This window comes from Charadrius vociferus, unplaced genomic scaffold (assembly GCF_000708025.1).
Source record: "Charadrius vociferus isolate BGI_N301 unplaced genomic scaffold, ASM70802v2 scaffold549, whole genome shotgun sequence".
NCBI lineage: Eukaryota > Metazoa > Chordata > Aves > Charadriiformes > Charadriidae > Charadrius > Charadrius vociferus.
The window spans coordinates 945,506-963,923 of record NW_009650103.1 but is presented as its reverse complement, the minus strand read 5'-3'; the positions used below and the strand labels follow the sequence as shown (position 1 = coordinate 963,923).

The window sequence follows — 18,418 nt, the reverse complement described above, 5'->3', positions numbered from 1 at the left end:
ACTCATTTGTAGGTACTATGACATATGGATAAAATGCTTGGGTTTTACTTCTATGACTCAATTGCACATTATTTACAGAAGACAGTTCTTTCTTATGTCTTTATTTAAAGGCTGTGCACAAGAATCAATTACATCCTTCTCTGGGACATCCAGACAACTTACCTCATCTTGACGCTTTGTGCCAAGCGGAAATAAAAAGGCAAAAAGACCAAGCTGATGGTATTCATCTCAACACACAGATGCTGCAGGTAACTGTAAAGCCATTGCATAATATGAACTTAGATGTTGCATTTGGAAAGGACAGTAGATCTTGGATACATTTTTCCTCCCCATCAAAAGTAAACTGGAAAATGTTTTCAGTTTTAGGCGGTCCTGTTCATATATCTTTTAACTTTAAGTTATGTATTATCAGCATTAGACCAATATATACCTAAATGCATATGCACATGTACACATCCATAGATTTATTGTGGAACTAACTAATCTTTTGTGTCATTCATAGAGCATACTGAGGAAGAGATGACATATCTTAAAGGTAGAATTATTGGATATAAATCTAAATTGGGAGCAACAGTGACATCCTCTGGTTAGTTGTATTACTTGCAGACAACAGATGCCTGCAAGGGTTTCTTCTGTGTGCATTTCATTAATGCAAGTAATTCACATTTTTCTACACGAGATTAAAAACTGGAATAAGCAGAATTTTACAGGAGAGATTCGGGAATCAAAACACTTTTCCCACACCATCCTCTATGGTTACTGAAGGCCAGTTACCCGGCATTAAAACTCTTTGTTTACTTGTCTCAAGCTCTTTACTCAAAATTCTATACTGTCTGCACAGCATATATATTTTCAGTTCTGATGTTATGTCCCCTTCTCCTCTTAGCTCTATATAGACACACAGAAGCACACATACCTTGTTTTAGAATAATACCCGGCCAAAGCACTTCCATCCGAAGTACCCATATTCCAAAATGGCCTTTGCTTTGGGCAGAAGGATGCATTTAGAGGCAGCTGTTTTTATTGGGTTTAGATGCTAACCCCAAATATACAACTGCTGGGGAACTATACACAGAACTCTAAAGCTTTTTGTATTTTACCTTAGGTAATCAGGTAGTGTTGAGAATATTGCAGAGAGGCACTTTCAGACCCTGTTATGTGCAACTTAGACCTTATGTCTGTTGTCGGCAGCTGTTGCAAAATGTCAGGGTTGGATACTTGTGTAGTTCTTTTGGAGCTAAACTAAAATGAAAGGAGATCAAATTATCAAAGGAATTCCTCTCACTTGTCTCCAATGTCCCAACAGGACTGTGTTGCTGAGTGTGCTCAGAACTTTTTTTCTGCACTAGCTGCCTTCACGGAAAAGCTCCTGCTGGAATTAGATGAAAGTATCACTGTTAATGATGTACAAGTAGCAAGTAAGTAATGAAGAGATTGCTTGTTCAGGCCTCCGCTTCCTTCTCAAAGATTGCAGCAGACTTTCCCTAGGAAGAGGAGACTTTTATGTGCTATAGTACTTTAAATTGAAAAATTTGCATCATCAAGCATGCAAAGCTATTTCTGGAAAGTGAAGAGCATCTAGCTGCTTATAGTTACTTCAAAGCAATGGTATTACTGCAATTGTTTTGTTGCTGCTGAGTCTATCTTCTATTATCTCCCAGAAACTGAAAAACCAAGAGAGAAGACATCCACTTTAATCCGTCGTAAACAAGCGGGACTTCCTCTAGAAATCTGTGAAGCCAAACAGTCAATTGACCGTGGGAGCAGGTAATATTTGAAGATCCTGAACACTGTTTTATGTAATTTCTCTTCTTTAAACTGGTATTGGACACTGTCCTCACAGTTCTTGCTGCCTTGTTGAAGCTGCTGAATACTATGTCCATGATTAGTGATGTCCTTTAACTAGTTATGGTGCAGTTTGGGTGAGTAATGATCTTAAAGAAAGAACAGTAATGGATCCAAATAAATAAATTATTGCTATGCCGCTTTGCTAGCCACTATTTATCATTTCAACACTTTCAAATCTATGAATATACTGTTTATTTTCACTGAGATGAGTTCTATTTGCTGTGCAGAGATCCTGAAGTTTTAAAGGAAAAGTTGGTTGTACTAAATAAGGTAGTTTTTAGGAAAATCCTTTTGTGGAGATTAAAAAATACATTTAATCTTTTGCACTTTAAGTACAAGTAACATAAATTAGTATAATAAGCTCTCTCATCTAACTTTCTCATGCAACTTCTTTGTTTGGTTGGTTTGGTTTTTTAAAGGACTTGGCCAGGAATACCCATGACTACTCTTACAGACAATTCAGACTATATTCTTTGCAGAGAAACTGCATCAGTTACAACAGCTAAGACTACGCGGAGCCACATAGCAGCAGTAGAAGCAAGAGACGCTGTATATAAGGTTGGTCTGTGGGAAAGCACTGTGAGCGGGGCTGCCACTGTTGTGGACTTGGGTTTTTTAAGAAGAAAAGTATAGCTATGCATAAGTTTTTAATATACACAGTGTTTTCAGATCTTAAAGCCATATTAACTATGTGTAGAAATTCTCTCATATCCATTTCTTTGTGATGTTGTCAAAAGCAGACAGAGTTTGTTTCTCAAGGAGCTCTCTCATTCAGATACATTACAATGGGGAATTGTTTCAGCAGAGAAGCATGGATCGTGTCAGAAACAGAACACTTCGTGCATTTCAGCAGCATAACAATACAAAAAGTAGATGCTGCCACAATGCTGTTTCAGTACAGCTTGCTTTCACTTACCTTTCTTTCTAAAGGCTACAGCTCTAGCCTTAGATCACAAAGGCTGATTTTTCCATAAAAAAAAAGCGAAGGTCTGTAAGATACACATCCTGTCTTACATCCTGAACCGTCACAGATCATTGTTTCCACCATAAAAATGACCACTCTTTCTTCACTAAGTCTACTAGAAGAATGAGCGCATTCCAGACAACTCTGCAACTCTGACTTGCACTGATGATATCTTGTGAAACAGCAGTCTTCAGCAATTAGGAGAATATCCTTATGGTAAATCATTTGGAAAGAAATGGTCAGTGTTTATGCATCTGTCCTGGAAGTAACAGTACTGCCTGCCAGTGAACTGAATTAATTTTTTAAATATATATTTTTTTAATAGGGAGATATATAATACACTGTCAACAATGGCAAATGCCATCAAAACTATAAATTTGCATGAGTGTTTCATGTATCTAGTTATGGTACCTAAGCACCTGGTTACAGTACTGTTTTGAAATGAACGTAGTTTGTCAGCAGGGTGTGATATAGTAAATGCAAGCCACAGAAATAGTTTCCTGAATGTATGTTGCTTGAAAAAGACAGTATTTGTATTTTAGAACATGGACTCTTTAATAAAGGTTCCTTGAGGTTTTCATGGGAGTCTGCAAGTTTCTGTTAGGTGAAATACCTTTTAACAGCTTTGTAATAGTTCAGTTCACACCTGTGACTGAGGAAGTTCTGGCAGGAGACAGAGCACATTCTATCTTTGAGACGCATCCTGTCCTTTCTCTTCTCTGGAGGGGGCATTTCTTTAATCTTAGGAGCTAATGGAAGTGAGATGAAGATCTTGCGTTTTTAGCAAAATTTAAATATTGCTGATAATTTAGTTTCAGAAGTGTTTAAAAGGAACACAGAAGGAAGGCAGTGAATAATTCATTGTTCATATAGTTCTGTTGTCAAAGGCAGAAAATAAGTGGCCTGCATGCAATCTTCTGACACAGTGGATCAGGACTTGGATTTAGGCAAAGTAAAATTATATTTCATCGCGACCAATTTTGTCTGTTGTTGTTGTTGTTTATGCAGAAATACAAATGTAAACTTGAGCAGCAGTTTGCCCAGATCAAGGAAGAAAGTACAGCTCAGCTGCTGACAATTCAGCGTTGGGAAGATTGGTGGAAACGATCCATCCAGAAGATTAAGCAACTCTATACATGAGATCAATCAAATCTTGCTGATGTCCTTCTGATCATTGTTGGTGTAAACTGACAAGTTTGTACTAACGTCAGTGATGTTATAGATTTAGTCCAACAGGATTTTCTAATTTTTTTTTTTTTTATTTCTGTTGCACTGAAAAAGTGCAGTGGTGAAAGGAGCTATTTTTTGCCTCTTGAAATAAAAAATCTGACGAATGTGCTGTAAATGAAATGTAGACTCTGTGCAGTGCTTCCTAGTTGGGTCTCAGCCAGAGTAAAGTTAACTCGTTATGGTGCTAGCTGTAACATGAGAATCTGAAAAGCTAGAAGCCAACCAGTGGATTTGTACTGAAGTTCACGTTCAAGACTCAGGCATGATTGAATATATCTGTGTCATGGCACAATCTGAAGTTATAACAGTTAAATGCAGCCTGTTTAATAATGGAGTCCAGACAGGAAACTTTTTCTTCAGCACAGATGAAGCTGTTCTCTTTCTTGACATTCTGAATGACACTGTACTCACAGCTCACTACTTCAGTTTTAGAAATCTGAAATACACATTTAGAAATCTGAAATAGTTGATCTGCAAAGAGCAGTTTCCATGGAATGGTCTACAAGTGAGGTATTTATCTGCAATCCAGAACGCTTTCCAAGGCAGGGCTTGAAGATAAAGTACTGCTTTGTTCTGGGAGGTCAAGCAAGTTCATTTAGGGGTAATACAGCTATTTTCAACCGTATTCCTTTTTAAAAAAAACCCCTTTGAACAAATTTGAGGAACCTGAGTAACTCTTAAAAATGCTTTAGCTGTTTTTCTGTTTGTTAGGAGACTGTCACTTCCTGCAACCACATACATTTCATTTTTGTTTGCATTCATTGTGAACCCTAAAGTTGTAAATCAGTTGAGGACAAATATGGTAAATGTCAACGAGATGGTTTTAGATGCAAGGAAACGTTCTGAACTCATCTGGCTCCAGTGTTCTTGCAGATTTGTAACAGAGAAATTGAAGCAAAGGGGGAATTCATCAGCTGTGCTCCTAATGATGCAATATTTCAAAATATGTATATTACTTTTCCTAAGGGATTAGATGTTTAGTCTGTAGAGTAAACACACTATGCCTATTAAAATAGCTGCAACTGCACTAAAATAACAAGAACGCCCCTGTCTTCTTTTATTCTGTGTTAATTTTACTATTCAATTTGAGGATAACTTTAATTTTCCTTTCTTTTGTCTGTTCACTATCCTCTGTCCTTCCCCATCACCCAAGTTCTATGCTGTAACTCTCTGTATGCCATGGCGATAAGTGCACAAGGATGGTGAAGTGCAGGAAATGAGAATCCCCAGGAGACTATCTGCAAAGTGGTACTGTCTTACATTTTCATTTATGCTTTGGGGGAAAATTTTGAGAGGATGTTTATGAAATTGGAAAGCAGTATCAAGCTGGGAGGGGCTGCAAGCATCACAGAAAATAGAATTCAATCAAGGCTTGATGTTTTAGAAAAACAAATAGCCTGAAAATGGAGTATAATTCCATAAAGTCAAGTACAAAGTTGTACTACAACCTGGCTAGGAGAGGTTCTGTAGCAAAGATGTGTAGATTACATTTGGCCACAGGCTGAATGTCATCACCAGTGCTGTGTTCTTGCAAAGTAGGCAAGTGTCATATGGGAATGTATGAACTGTCACAGCATTTCAGTTTCGTGGGGTAATCCTGCTTTATTCAATACTGGTGAGGGCTCAGCAGAAGTATTTGGTTTGGTTTGATTTTGGCACCACGCTTCATAAGAAAAGACTGATTAGAGATTAAACAGAATTTACATGAATACTCACGGGTCTTGAAGTTAACAATCTACAAAGAAAGATTGAAGGAGTTGTGGTGGTTGAGCTGACAGAACAGAAGTGGGAAAGAAACATCGTAGCCTTCAGATATGTAAAAGGAGTCTCCAAGTGCATGAACGCTGTCATAAAAAGCCGCAGACCTAAACTGCAGCAACTGAGATTCTGGTTGGAAATTAGGAAGCCTCCTGATGAGAGGGGCAGTATAGCACCGGCGTAGGTTGCCTACCCACCCTGTGTCTAGCCAGCTCTCAAAGAATGATTGAAAAGCAACTGTTTCAACTCCCCTCTGCCCACTTGTCCATTTTGGGTGTGCTGGAGGCATCAAGCACAAGGTCAGATATGTGGCACTGAAAAATCCTGGCATTGGTGTAGCAACTCTCATTACAGAATTAGCACAGGAATTAGATAAAACTAGTGAAAGCATAGAATAACAGCTAGAGGGGAAAGGCTGATTGCAAATCCTTCCACATTTGTGGATCGGCAGCTTTTTTAGGCAAGAATCCAGAACTGCTCAGCGTGAAACCACGAAGGCTTTACATGGTAGAAGGCCTTGCTATCTATCATTTTAAGTTTTGGGTTTTTTGGGTTTGTTTTTTTTAAAGGGGGATTTTGTGATGCTTCTTGGTGAAAGCGGATTAGATTGGTTGACAGCAAAGTGAGGAAGAAGCAGCAGAGCAAATTTCTGTATGGCATAATAAAGTAACTTTTTCCTACGTGTCTTTTTATAACCAAAGAAATTAAAGTGGGAAAATTGCCACTGACTTTTCAGGTCCATTGGCACTGTTGTATGCCTTACCAAGGGCCAGGACAGAAGAGATCTCCATGATGCTTATTTCAGCCTCCCCCAAAGAAGCGCCCTGTACCGGTTCCTCCCACTAACATCAACGCTACTGACTGCCTATAAATAGGACTTTCAAACAGCCCTTCTTTTTTTTTTTTTTTCCCCCAGGCTCCAGTCACATGCTAGAAAGTGCTTTCCTCTAACTCGAGACTGCATTACAGTCCCCACAGCAGCAGCCTGGAACGCCTGCTTTGCAGAAGAGCACTTTATGTGGACGCAGAGGATGCCGCGGAGGCGGAAGTGAGCTTGCACACAGGAGACTTATCCACAGTACCACAGTTCTGTATTCACTAAAGGTAATAATGAATGTAACCTATAACAATCAATGTGCTTGTAACAAGCCCCTTTGGAGGCCACATGCAAAGGCTTTGTGTGTTTGTCACAGGGCCCGTGGTTCACGCTGTGGGAACCTTTACTTCCCTGTGAACAGAAAAGGGAATAATTTGAGCTTTTAAGGTAAGACAGCTGAGCTAGGGGAAGTTGATTTTTATGACTGTTGAAAAGGGAGTGATTTCTTTGACTTAGAGAGAAATATCGTTAACCAATACGCATTATTATTGTCGCATAATGTTTCTTTGCTTGTATCGGACCTCAGTTTACCTTTCTCCTACGTGCACCTTTGGAGGGAGCTGTCTCTGGCAGTTACTTTTGTGAAAGATGGAGTTTATCAGCTGAAATGATAGCTGTATTAGCTCTATGTATCAGCTGATATGATTTGTTTTAGTAAGTTTATTAAATTGCAAAGGGTGTGTGCTTTAGATGAATAAATGGAATTTATAGAACCTAGAATAAAATCAGAAAGGCTCCCCATGCGCTTGTAACTGTGGTTAGATCTCACTGAAATGGAGAGGTTCCTCAAACGGTTTACAGGAACTGCCTAAGTGACTAAGTGGCCTGGCTGTTACAGTCTGGTTCCTTCTGCCTTCCTGATTTCAGAAAGACTGAATTAAAATGAAGCTGCTTTGGAGAATCTCGTGCTTCGATAATAAAATAATCAATTTCTCTCATAGTGAGATGTTTAGAGCCAATTTCCCTTGGGTTTTTTTGTTCTTTGCAGACTGGAACTGCTGGGCGTAAGAAGTTGCCCTTCCTTCTTCTACTCTAGAGGACATGATTTCCAGGAAAGTGTTGGGATCTCTTCTCTGTCTGTTTGTTGTTACTGTGTTTATCTGGTAAGCATCTGCTGGCAAGCTTGGTCATATTTAAAATATCCTGTCTATGTCTATCCTGTGGTAAAAAGCATAATAGCAGAAAAATACTGGCAGTGCATTTTGTGGAAAGTCCCTGTTAGAACTGTAAGAAAGAACAGTAATTTGTACAATAGATAAAGTAACGCTAGTAGATGGAGAAGCCTCCAAAGGGAGAGAGAAAAAAAGACCAGTTGTGTCTAAATTAGGCTGCTAACACTGTATCTGACTCACAAACAAATGTTCAGGTACAGAATGTTCCAGTTACATTTCAGTTCAGGACTTAAAAGAGATGATTGTCTCTTCAAGCAGTCCAAGCTCGCTCCAGTGTAACTAGGGATAGTTTCGTAGCTATCAAACACTGTTGCTTTCAAACGTTGAGAATGTTTGTAGTTTTGAGTATACTGAATACTGAGTATGCCTTACGGATTCTCTTGTGCAAACTCAAACATTGTTTGGAAGGAATCTAAGATCAGGCATTTCTATTAACTACTAATTTATTGATTATTAACTGTTAAATTGTTCTTAATTATGCTGTATTTCTGATGTTGCAATTTGCTCTTTTTTCACATTGTGGGTGGTTGCATTTCACCAGTAGTTAAGTGATTGTATATAAAAATCTATATAGATTGTGATCAAAACTAAGAGAGATAAAAAGCCTATGCAGCCTATTTGTCTGCTACGCAAATTAAAGGACACACACAGTGCACACAGCATTTAAAGTTCCAGGAAGTGTCAGTATGTCACATCAGTGAATATTGTATATTTATCTATTTTGGGCATTGCCTTATGTGTTCCTTTTGTCTACACTTTTCAACAATGTGTAGACCTACATTTTGTAGATTGCTTGATGTAAATAAAAATACTTAGACCTGATGTTACGAGCTGAATGCTTCTGGACTCATTTTGTCCCAAGCTTCCCATTTATGCCTTAGCAAGAGTATATTATATTAAAATGTGAGTACACTACACTAATTAGTAAAGTAGGCAAACAGTTAGCTAGAGTTACTTCTTAGAATCTGTGCCAGATTCTGAGAAGATCTTTGAAAATCCTAGGAAGATATCTTTCAACATTACCTATCTTAAAATGTTTCTTTGCTATCCCAGGTTTACAGTTGGGAATGGAAAAGTACGCTACCTCCCATATTACCTTCCCTGCCCAGAAATTTTGTAAGTATCCCATTTTGTATGTAATTAATAATACAGGTCATTGTTACAGGAGCTGTGCTTCACTGACGGTATAAGTAGTTGTTAACAAGTAGTCACTTGTTCTTTATTTTATGCAATGATGAATCTATAATTAGTCACTCTCTTAAAACAAAATGGTAAGAACGCAACTGTTTCTGCCTTAGTCTGCTTGCCCTTCAGGCCAGCTCTGTATTTGTACAGCATGAGTGAAGCCTTGTCTGCTGTGGATCACAGAGACTGTGACTAACAGGTTAACATTGGCTTTATTATCAGGGTGTAATCACACACGTGCACGTGTGTACACAGGATCTCACTGTGCTTTAGGATGTGGACAAAGTATCCCAGCTCACTAGATGGAGAAACGTAAGTCAGAGAGGTGACATGAATGATCATATAAGGAGTGCTGAAAGAGTTAGAAATAATCCCCCAGTCTCCTAATCATGTTCATCTTCTTCACTCTACGATCTGTGCTTTCCACTTGCTTTATGAATGTATTTGTGTTATGGCGGTACTTGAGTCATGGACCAGAAGCCTGTTCTGAACAAAATGAAAGGGTAGATGCTTTTCCAGAAGCTTTGCAGTTTAAGGGGTCATTGTGTGAGGCACACTAATGTGCAGTTAACTGACTTAGCATCGGTCCTAAAAGCCATCTCAAAGCTGCATAAAAGAGAATTTACACTATGGAGGAGCAGGGTATATGGCCTAAGTGACTTCACTTGTAACATGCTGTTACATGACAAGCTGTAACATGACAAGCTATGGCTTTTCCCATCCTTTGTCATGACCTACTGATCTTGTAAAAACAAATCAAAAAATGCAAATAGAAAAGATTATATGTTATAGAAGCATTTCTGATTATTTCAAGCCATTAAAAAGCGTTGTATCTAATAAGATGCTTATTTCTCTGAATGCTGTTTAAAGTGTGATATATTTCAGGTAGTTCAGCCCTCCAGGTGAACAGGAACAGTTATGCAGGGAATGGAGCACACACATGACCAGCACTGGCAGTCCCCAACATGCATGTGCTTCCCTGGATTTTCACCCCTAAACTCTGACTTGACTTTACTAGACTTAGAGTGCTGCCAGCTTCTCTCTGTCCCTGTTCTGTTGTGTGCTCTGTTTCAAAGCGGTTAGTCGTCTGACAGCCCTTGAAGGTGCATACAGGCAATGTCTAACTCTCTGTACCAGGCAGAGCAGTGTGCACAGCAACTGGAGCGAGAACATGGACAGCTGTCAGTACAGCAGCAGGTCCAGCCGCTGAACCAGGTTCTTGGTTTTGGAAAAGTATTACAGTCCCTTTCTTTTCCCACCCCATCATGCAGCTCCATGAAACTCCAATATACAGAAGAGAAGCTAATCCAGCTTTTCCCCCAGTAAGTACTGGCTTTTTATTTCCTGACCTTTAAACTGCTGTTCCTCTCTTCTGGGCATATTCATGTAATATTCAGTGGATATTTCTTCCTTTTTACAGATTATTTTATCAGCAGCCAAGAGTGCTGGCTCCAAAGTAAGTTTCTTTGTTTGAACTTTGTCACTTGTTTCTGCTGAGTTTTTTGATTTGGGTGCTCTGTGGAACTCACAGTTTCAAAGTCCTGGTACACACTGAACAGTAGCTTGCTCCAAGAGAAGCCTAACCATATGGGCATGTCTACAGCTGTCTACTGCTATAAGATTGAGTTTAGTCGCTGTATACTTGCTAACACACCTACTGTAAATTCCCAATTAATACATTAGCACACAGAGAGCCCTGTCTACATGGTTGCTGCCAGGGCCTCTTTTGGGGATGGGACAGATATAATAGCTGGAAGACAGTGAGAAATGCCTTCTGGAACTGTGTTGTAACTGTAACCAGCTGTGGGAGAGCTTTGAATCCATTTCCGGGCAAAATCAAGCAGGTGCCTGGTATGACCTTCAGCAATGGTTTCAGCTAACCTGCTGGATCTTACCCTGGAACAATTGCAGGCACTCACACAGACAAGTCTCTGAGAAGTAGTCAAACAAGTGAGTTTGAACAGACATGGAAGGTTTCAGGCAGCAGCAGCAGCTAAGAAGTGATTTAGGCCAACGCTCCTTGTCAGCTCCAGTTTGTTAGCAGTCTCTGTTGGTCCAGCTCCAATGACCTGGTTCTTATCTCTAGCAGTTCACCTTCAACAGCCACCATTCTTTTGCACATTGATAAACACACCCTGTTAGTACATATCCTTTATTTCCCCCCTGCTATTTCCACAGGACATGCTGAATGTTTCTTTCTTCTGTATTGGAATAAATTAATGTGCGAAATCAGCTAGTATATACTGGACTAAATGAGGAGAAAATTATGTAGCTTTTAGTGCTCTCTATGTCTTCTGAAGGGAGTTCACTACTATGCACTGAGAGGATGCATACCATGAAAATGAGTCATTGGGAAACCCAGTGCAGCCCTTTAAAATGAAATGAAAAAAAGCTCCGCTTAGAGAAAAAAACTTGTAGATTTCCTTCTCTCTCTCTCCCTCCCTCCTCCAAAACTGGATAATTAACCCAGAAAGAGAACAGCACAGTTAGTACTTTTTCTACAAACCAAATTCTTCTTCCTGTATAATTTAATCTTTTAATCATATGCATTACTATAGGAGGGAGTGAAATTGTTATTCTCCTACCCACTCAGATTGGAAGTATTAGATATGGGTTGAAAGTGTACTGCTGCCTCAGCCATCAAACTGCCCCCCACAGGTCCCTTGGTTTGTTTTTTGTGCTGTTATTGCCTTGGGAGTGTGTCAGATGGGAGACTGCTTCTGTCTCTGAGCGTGGCCCTGTGGTGTGCGTGACAAATTTCATTAGCAGAGTGCTACAGATCATGGTCTGGGGCGAATGTGAGTGGGCTAGGGTAAATTACATATCATAAATGACATCTTGTTTTAAAATCAAAAAGGTAAGAAAGAAACCCTGAAAACAAAGAAGAAAGTTGAAATAGCATTGCATAGCTGTAATGGATGTAAGCAGACTTTGCTGCATGTATATTTGGTATTTCCACTACCCACACAGGAGATTAAGGATTTTCTATAACTTTGTTACATACTTGAATGCTGCCACACATACAGAATTTTTAATCACATCTGAATGTGGTAAAGCTATATATAAATACTGGAAAAATAAACTGTCATGCCACAAGCTATGTTTTAATAACACAGTGATGGGGTATATTTTTTTAGTAATTTTCATATTATTGCCTGTGTTTTAATATGTATGTAGCAATCTGCATCAGACTGATAGCAAATATGCATAACTTCTCATTCTGTGAGCTCAGTGGTCATTAAACTCTCCTCAGCAGAAAAGTCCTATGAGCTTAAATGAGATTTGAGTAAATCCTCAGGTTTTTGCCAGTTTGTTAAACAGTGCTTAATTTCATTTCAGGAACTGAAATGTCCATGCTTGGTAACCTTAAATAAGAGGGCAGGGAAAAAGATGTGAAGGTAATACCATCCATAATGAGTTAGTGCTGATACACACACTCTTCTTCCAGCTGCCTTTTTAGCGTTTCTTTCCCATTTACTTGAAGCCAAAAGGAACAGTTACATTTCATTAACGTTCCCTTTCTTTTCCTTCAGGCGTCAGGATGTGCTGACAGTCACACCATGGCTGGCCCCCATCATCTGGGAAGGAACCTTCAATTCCGAGATCCTAGACAGTGCCTACAGGCCACTGAATCTCACCATAGGGGTGACAGCCTTTGCCGTGGGAAAGTAAGTGAAGCACTCAATGGGCACAGTTCTTGGGCTGATGTACTTCCTCTGTGGAAAGACCATTTTGGCTTTTCTTGTCCTCAGCAGAGCTGAAATCTGTCCCAATCTGTAGTAAACTTTTATGCCCATCTGTCATGTCCATAATCATGCAAGCCTACAAGACAACAGACTCGGCACCCAAGGTACGAGAAGTATGCTCAGTATTTTTGAGGAACTAGCATGTGTCTTGGGAATTTGACCTGTAGATAGGTGGTTGGTTGCTCAAAGCAGGGATAATCTACTTGTTCCTTGTCCTCCACTATACATTACCTATTGCATGTATAGTGTATGTATCCTTGCAGCAACAGCTAGTCAATGCTCTTCATCCCTTGTCATCTTCCATTCATTACAGTACCCTTCATAATCCACCATGCATCCCCTTGTCTCTGCTCTGCTATTCACATGTTGTGTCTGCACAGATACACGAGGTTTGTGGGCCGCTTCTTGGAGTCAGCAGAGAAACATTTCATGAAAGGCTATCGAGTGAACTATTATATCTTCACTGACAACCCTGAGACAATTCCCAATGTCCACCTGAAACCTGGACGAAGGTTTGTCATTGTCCCCATCAAGAAATACCCCAGCTGGCAAGAGATCTCCATGCGCAGGATGGAGGCCATAAACAAGCACATAGCGGAGACAAGCCATCAGGAGGTGGACTACCTCTTCTGCCTGGACATTGACATGGTGTTCTACAATGCCTGGGGGCCTGAGACCCTGGGTGATATAGTAGCAGCCATACACCCTGGCTATTTCAATGTCCCTCGAAGCCAGTTCCCTTATGAAAGAAGGAGTTCTTCAGCAGCCTACATCCCTGATGGAGAAGGGGACTTCTACTATGGGGGAGCCGTGTTTGGAGGGCTGGTCAAGAAAGTCTACGAGTTCACCAAGACTTGCCACATGACCATCCTGACAGACAAAGCCAATGAGATCATGGCAGCCTGGCAGGAAGAAAGCCATCTCAACAGGCACTTCCTCTCCCACAAACCCTCCAAGGTGCTTTCTCCAGAGTATTTATGGGATGACAGGAAGCCAAAGCCCCCTGAAATTCACCTCATACGTTTTTCCACAGTGGATAAGAACTACAAAGAGATACGAGATTGACCATCTGCTCCCTGCAGGGATGTTCTCTACACAATCAAACCCACTGAATATTACCTCTCACCGTGAATTTTTGTTCCCAGTGTGAACAAACTGAGAAAGGAACATGTGGATAGTTTCTCTGGAGAACAGGAGTCTTAATGCATTTCAGAAGCAGCAGCCGAAGTGGAGGTGAGGATGAAAAGGTGTCTAGGTTCCTAATTTTTGTAAATACAAGCATCCTATTTGAGGCTGCAGCACACAAAAAGGCATCCAAAAGACCAGTTATCAAATGCAAGGCTGTCCTTATACAAAGGCTGCAGATGCCTTTGCCTGAGTGTTTTCCTGAGGCCTAGCAGAAACTTACCAAGATCAAAATGGTATTTGACATTCCTGTGGAGAAGGAGCAGACCTAGAGTTTTAGTAAAGACCTTTTCACTTAAACAAACAAACAAACAAACAAAAACAAAAACAAACCAATTTTGCAGAGCAATGAGTTTTCATGTATTGTGGTTTAAAATCACGCCCTTTATCAAGATCAGGAGGAAACCTGCGCTCAGAGCGAGTTATCCCTGATTAGTGTGCAGCAGGACTTCTAGGATCTTCTCAGCAGAGCGCTGGTGCCAGCCATTGCCAGTAAGAACCCTGGTCTGACAGGACAAATAGTGTGAATTCATATAGCAGTTATCTTCCAAATTCCAATCCGTGCTTTGGAAACCTGAGTTTAGACAGAACTGGCACAGCTCAGACCCAGACTGAAATTCTTTGGGTTTATTTCAATCACAGATGTGCTCTGAACCTTTTCCCTGGTTCACATGTCTCTGTAGATCATGTAATCTTTTCCAACACAGAAAATCTGGTATCAAGAGGTTCATGTTCTTATCCGTTGCTTCAAGTCCTTTCCAACTTTTCTAAGCTCTGTGAAATAAATTGGCTAGAAGCTGCTGGAACTGACAGTAAGGGCTGATGCATTTCCAGAAAAAAAGGGTGATTTCATTTTATAATGAAATGCTCTAGTGAAACTGTGAGTTCAGTCTGGAGCTGGAAGTAGGCTGGGGTTAACATTTTCTTTGCATGAATGTGATGAGAAGCTGAAACGGGCGTTTTGCAGCCCTTAAAGCTTGACAGCTCACCCGGGTGAACAGGCGGGAGGGGGAATCCAAACACAGGGGAGCAGCCACAGCTTGCCAACGACGACTGCATAATTGCCAACTGAGGTCACAGCGTGGAGGTTCATGTGCCACCTCCCTTGCCGCAGCATGTCTGCCATAAACATCTCCTCCGTTACCTCCCGAGGCATGCTACCAAAGAGCTGTGCAAGTCTGTGCCACGCTCGTTTAATGTGACCAGGGAGAGGGGCCACAGGGAGCAGCAGAGAATGGCCATGCCGAGCCCTGCTGCCAGGCTGTACAGCGTGGAGAGGAGAAGCAGGGGTGAAAGGGCTAAGCTGACTGTTTCTAAGGGAACAGTTTGAAAAAAAAAAAAAAGGCTCATTTGGCAGAGAGAGAGAGAAAATGGGGAAGAGGTGCCTGACTGTTCTTGCTTCTCTTCACATGAGAAAATTGCTGTATGGCAGTGTATCAAGTATTCAAAGCTTTAGGGCCCCACCACTGATTGCAGATGACTTAACGAGCCGTTCCATTCCTCTGTGAGTAGGCTGAAAATGGCACTTGCCAGTGTCATTGTAGGCATTTCATCTTCCAGAAGACTAATTAGAAAAGCTTTCATGGTACCCATAATATATATAAGGTACACAAAATACCTCCAGTCCCAAACCCCTAGTGGCAGCTGGGTCTGCTTTATCCAGCAAAGGATCTGCCCTATTATATTTTCTCCAGAACGTTCTTAGTGCTGTGGTGCTGGGGGAAGACACCCCTCTACATAACTAAGCCAGAACTGAATCTCCTGTGAAGATATCTGCGTTTGGTAACTAGGCAACTCATTTAAGCCAAAAGGGTAAAGAAAGATCCTTATCCAAATATTTCCAAAAAGATATATTCTCACCAAAACCAGGATTAATACTGTATATTTCTTATTCATAAAACAGTTGTGTCCCAAGGCCATGACTGAAACTAGGGTCTCATTATGCCACTTGCTATATATATGTGTATGGATTCTTTTACAAGCCAGAAGGAACTGTCTAGTCTGATCTCCTGCACAGGACAAGCCAGATAATTTTATCTCCCAGTGTCAGTATCAAGCTCACAATATATGGCTGGACTGTGCTAGATCTCTTAGAAAAGCCTTCAGACCCAATAAAAACATGAAGTGATACAGCAGCCACAAATCCATAGATCAGCTGTGCCAATGGCTAATTCCCCTTATGCCTTAATTCTGCTCTAAATTGGTCGGTGTTTGCAGCCATTGGGCTTCATTATGCCATACTAAATTATTTGAATTGCTATGCAGATATTCATAGCCTATACTAAACCCACCGTGAGGGGAAGTTCTCCAGCACAACTGATGTGTGACAGAGGGTGCTCTACGTTTCTGCAGTACCTGTTCTGAAAAACTTTGGTGAAAGGCTTGGTCTCCAGCTCTGCTTCCAAGTCACCTTTTGGCTGAATCCAAGACAGCGCGATTGACGTGGTAATGGCCTGATTTGTGCGGTGCCAAACATGTTTATCCTCCTGGCAGGCCCGCAGCTTCTCCGCAGGGGAAGGTCTCGGATCACATGTTACCTGACACAGTTCTTCTCTGTGGGGCTGTGATTTGAGGCAGTACCTAGAAACACCCTGTGTCTGCAGGGAGCAGAAGAATGTGACTGCAGCAACACGCTCCCCAGTGCAGTGTGGGAGATGCTCCCTGAATCAGCTCATGCCCTCCTCTAATTAACGAAAGCCTGGACTTGTGTTGTCATCTCCTGCTGATTAATCCCCTTCCCCCAACACCAGCAGCGAGCTTTCCTTCTCTCATTTGGATTGTGCAGCCTGAGACTTGTGGGCAGTGTGGGAGCTTCACGAGGACCTGCTTTCGGATCAGAATTCCCCACCAACATCCATTGCTCAGTGGGGAAACTGAGGCACACGTTAGCAAGGCAGCAGCCTGGCACTCTTGCATGTGGAGTCTTCCTCCATTTGCCACAGGGGACAATGCTGTCTCATGGGTCCTTGTGCCAAGGGAATTTGGACTTGGAAACACACGCAGTACTGCATGAAAGCGAATCACCACATGTAAATAAATTATCGGCTGATTTGCTCTGCCTGAGGATCTGATCATGCTTTCAAGGTATTTCTAACTCAAGCCCTGTTTGTCCATAACCAAGCCTCAGAGCAGTAGCTTGGTGCCTTCCCAAGGGCCCCTTGTTCCATCTGTCCCGTCCTGCTTGGCTGGAACAGACTCATCATTCATTGTCCATCTAATTTAAGAACCCATCTGACAGGCTTTTTCTTTCCTTGTCCTGGCTGGTGACTTGCATGGTGCATTCATCCCCAAAGGGAAAACTTCTCTGGGGGGCAAGAAACAGAAACTTCCAGCACTGAATATGATCCTACGTGGGGCCAGACCCTGATCCTCTCATTCTCCCCACTGATAGGACAAGAGTCACTTCCACTAAGCCAGACTTGCATCCTTTTTCACTCCTATTTGGATTTCCCTTAACCCTCCCACACCTGGTGCTGCCTGACATTATGGACCAGAAATGTCGTTTTGAACCACTTTGATACGCAGCAATAGTTATGAAAGGATTGGCCTGGTCAAACCTTCTCTGTGTGAGATCTGTGGCTGGGGGGCATGGAAATGAGGTGGTCTTTGAGCAGACCCGCGGATGAGGAAGGATAAGAACATCAGTTACACGTTCCTGAAGAAAACCAGCGTGGTGAATAGCCATGTGTATCTGGCTGGCTTAACGCAGCAAAAGCAGCATGGTGGTGGGAAGGAGCTGGAAGGCTGTGAGCTCACTCCAGAATGGCTGGTTTTACTCTCCTACCCTTTGTCTTACCTGCTGAGTCTGTGGCTTTTCAAGGAAGGCACTGTCTCTTGTTCTGCGTCCGCACAGGGACTCGTCTTATTTGCTCACTAGTGAATGTGAGAGACACAGATTGAGTTTCTTTCTCAGCAGGGATTTGCTCTAATCTCAAAGGGCAGCTCCAGGCACCAGGGCTACTATTTTCTCGCCCCCGCTGCTCTGCTTCACCTCGCTGCCCCAGCGAGTCCCCGTGGGATCCCCAGGGGTGAAACATGCAGAGAGCAACAGCTGCTCTCCAGGTGGAGTGACAGTGACAGTGACGGGTGCTTTCGGGGACAGCAGGAACTGGAGAAGGAATTTACGGGAGTGGGTTGCACTTTACTCACGCTAAATCCCCAGTCCTGCAGTTTAGCTCCACGTGTAGGTCCACACAATCAAATAATTTAGGAAAGCATTGCTAGCAAAACACATCGAAGTGACTTTTAAATGTCTGCCTGCCCACCTGACTCCCTCCTCTCTCTTAAGAGTAACGCTGTACTGATTTGACTTTTCTTGAGCTATATTTAGATTAAACATAGATCCACCAAATGTCGCTGTTTCATGTAAAACTAGTATAAAGCCATATGAATAGAAAGGCAGCTTAACCAGAAATCTCTGCAGCTTGTATGCCCACCTCATCCCCCCTTCCCC

At 41.6% G+C, this 18,418-nt stretch overlaps 1 protein-coding gene across 1 annotated transcript; it reads left to right on the top strand.

Moving 5' to 3' along the window:
- The first annotated feature begins 7,718 nt into the window (after nt 1-7,718).
- GBGT1 (globoside alpha-1,3-N-acetylgalactosaminyltransferase 1) lies at nt 7,719-13,892 on the top strand. Its single transcript, XM_009892241.1, has 6 exons — nt 7,719-7,780; nt 8,903-8,965; nt 10,306-10,356; nt 10,455-10,490; nt 12,568-12,702; nt 13,161-13,892. Exons 1-6 carry the CDS (start codon nt 7,719-7,721, stop codon nt 13,843-13,845), a joined length of 1,032 nt encoding a protein of 343 aa, XP_009890543.1. The 3' UTR covers nt 13,846-13,892.
- Nucleotides 13,893-18,418: the final 4,526 nt, after the last annotated feature.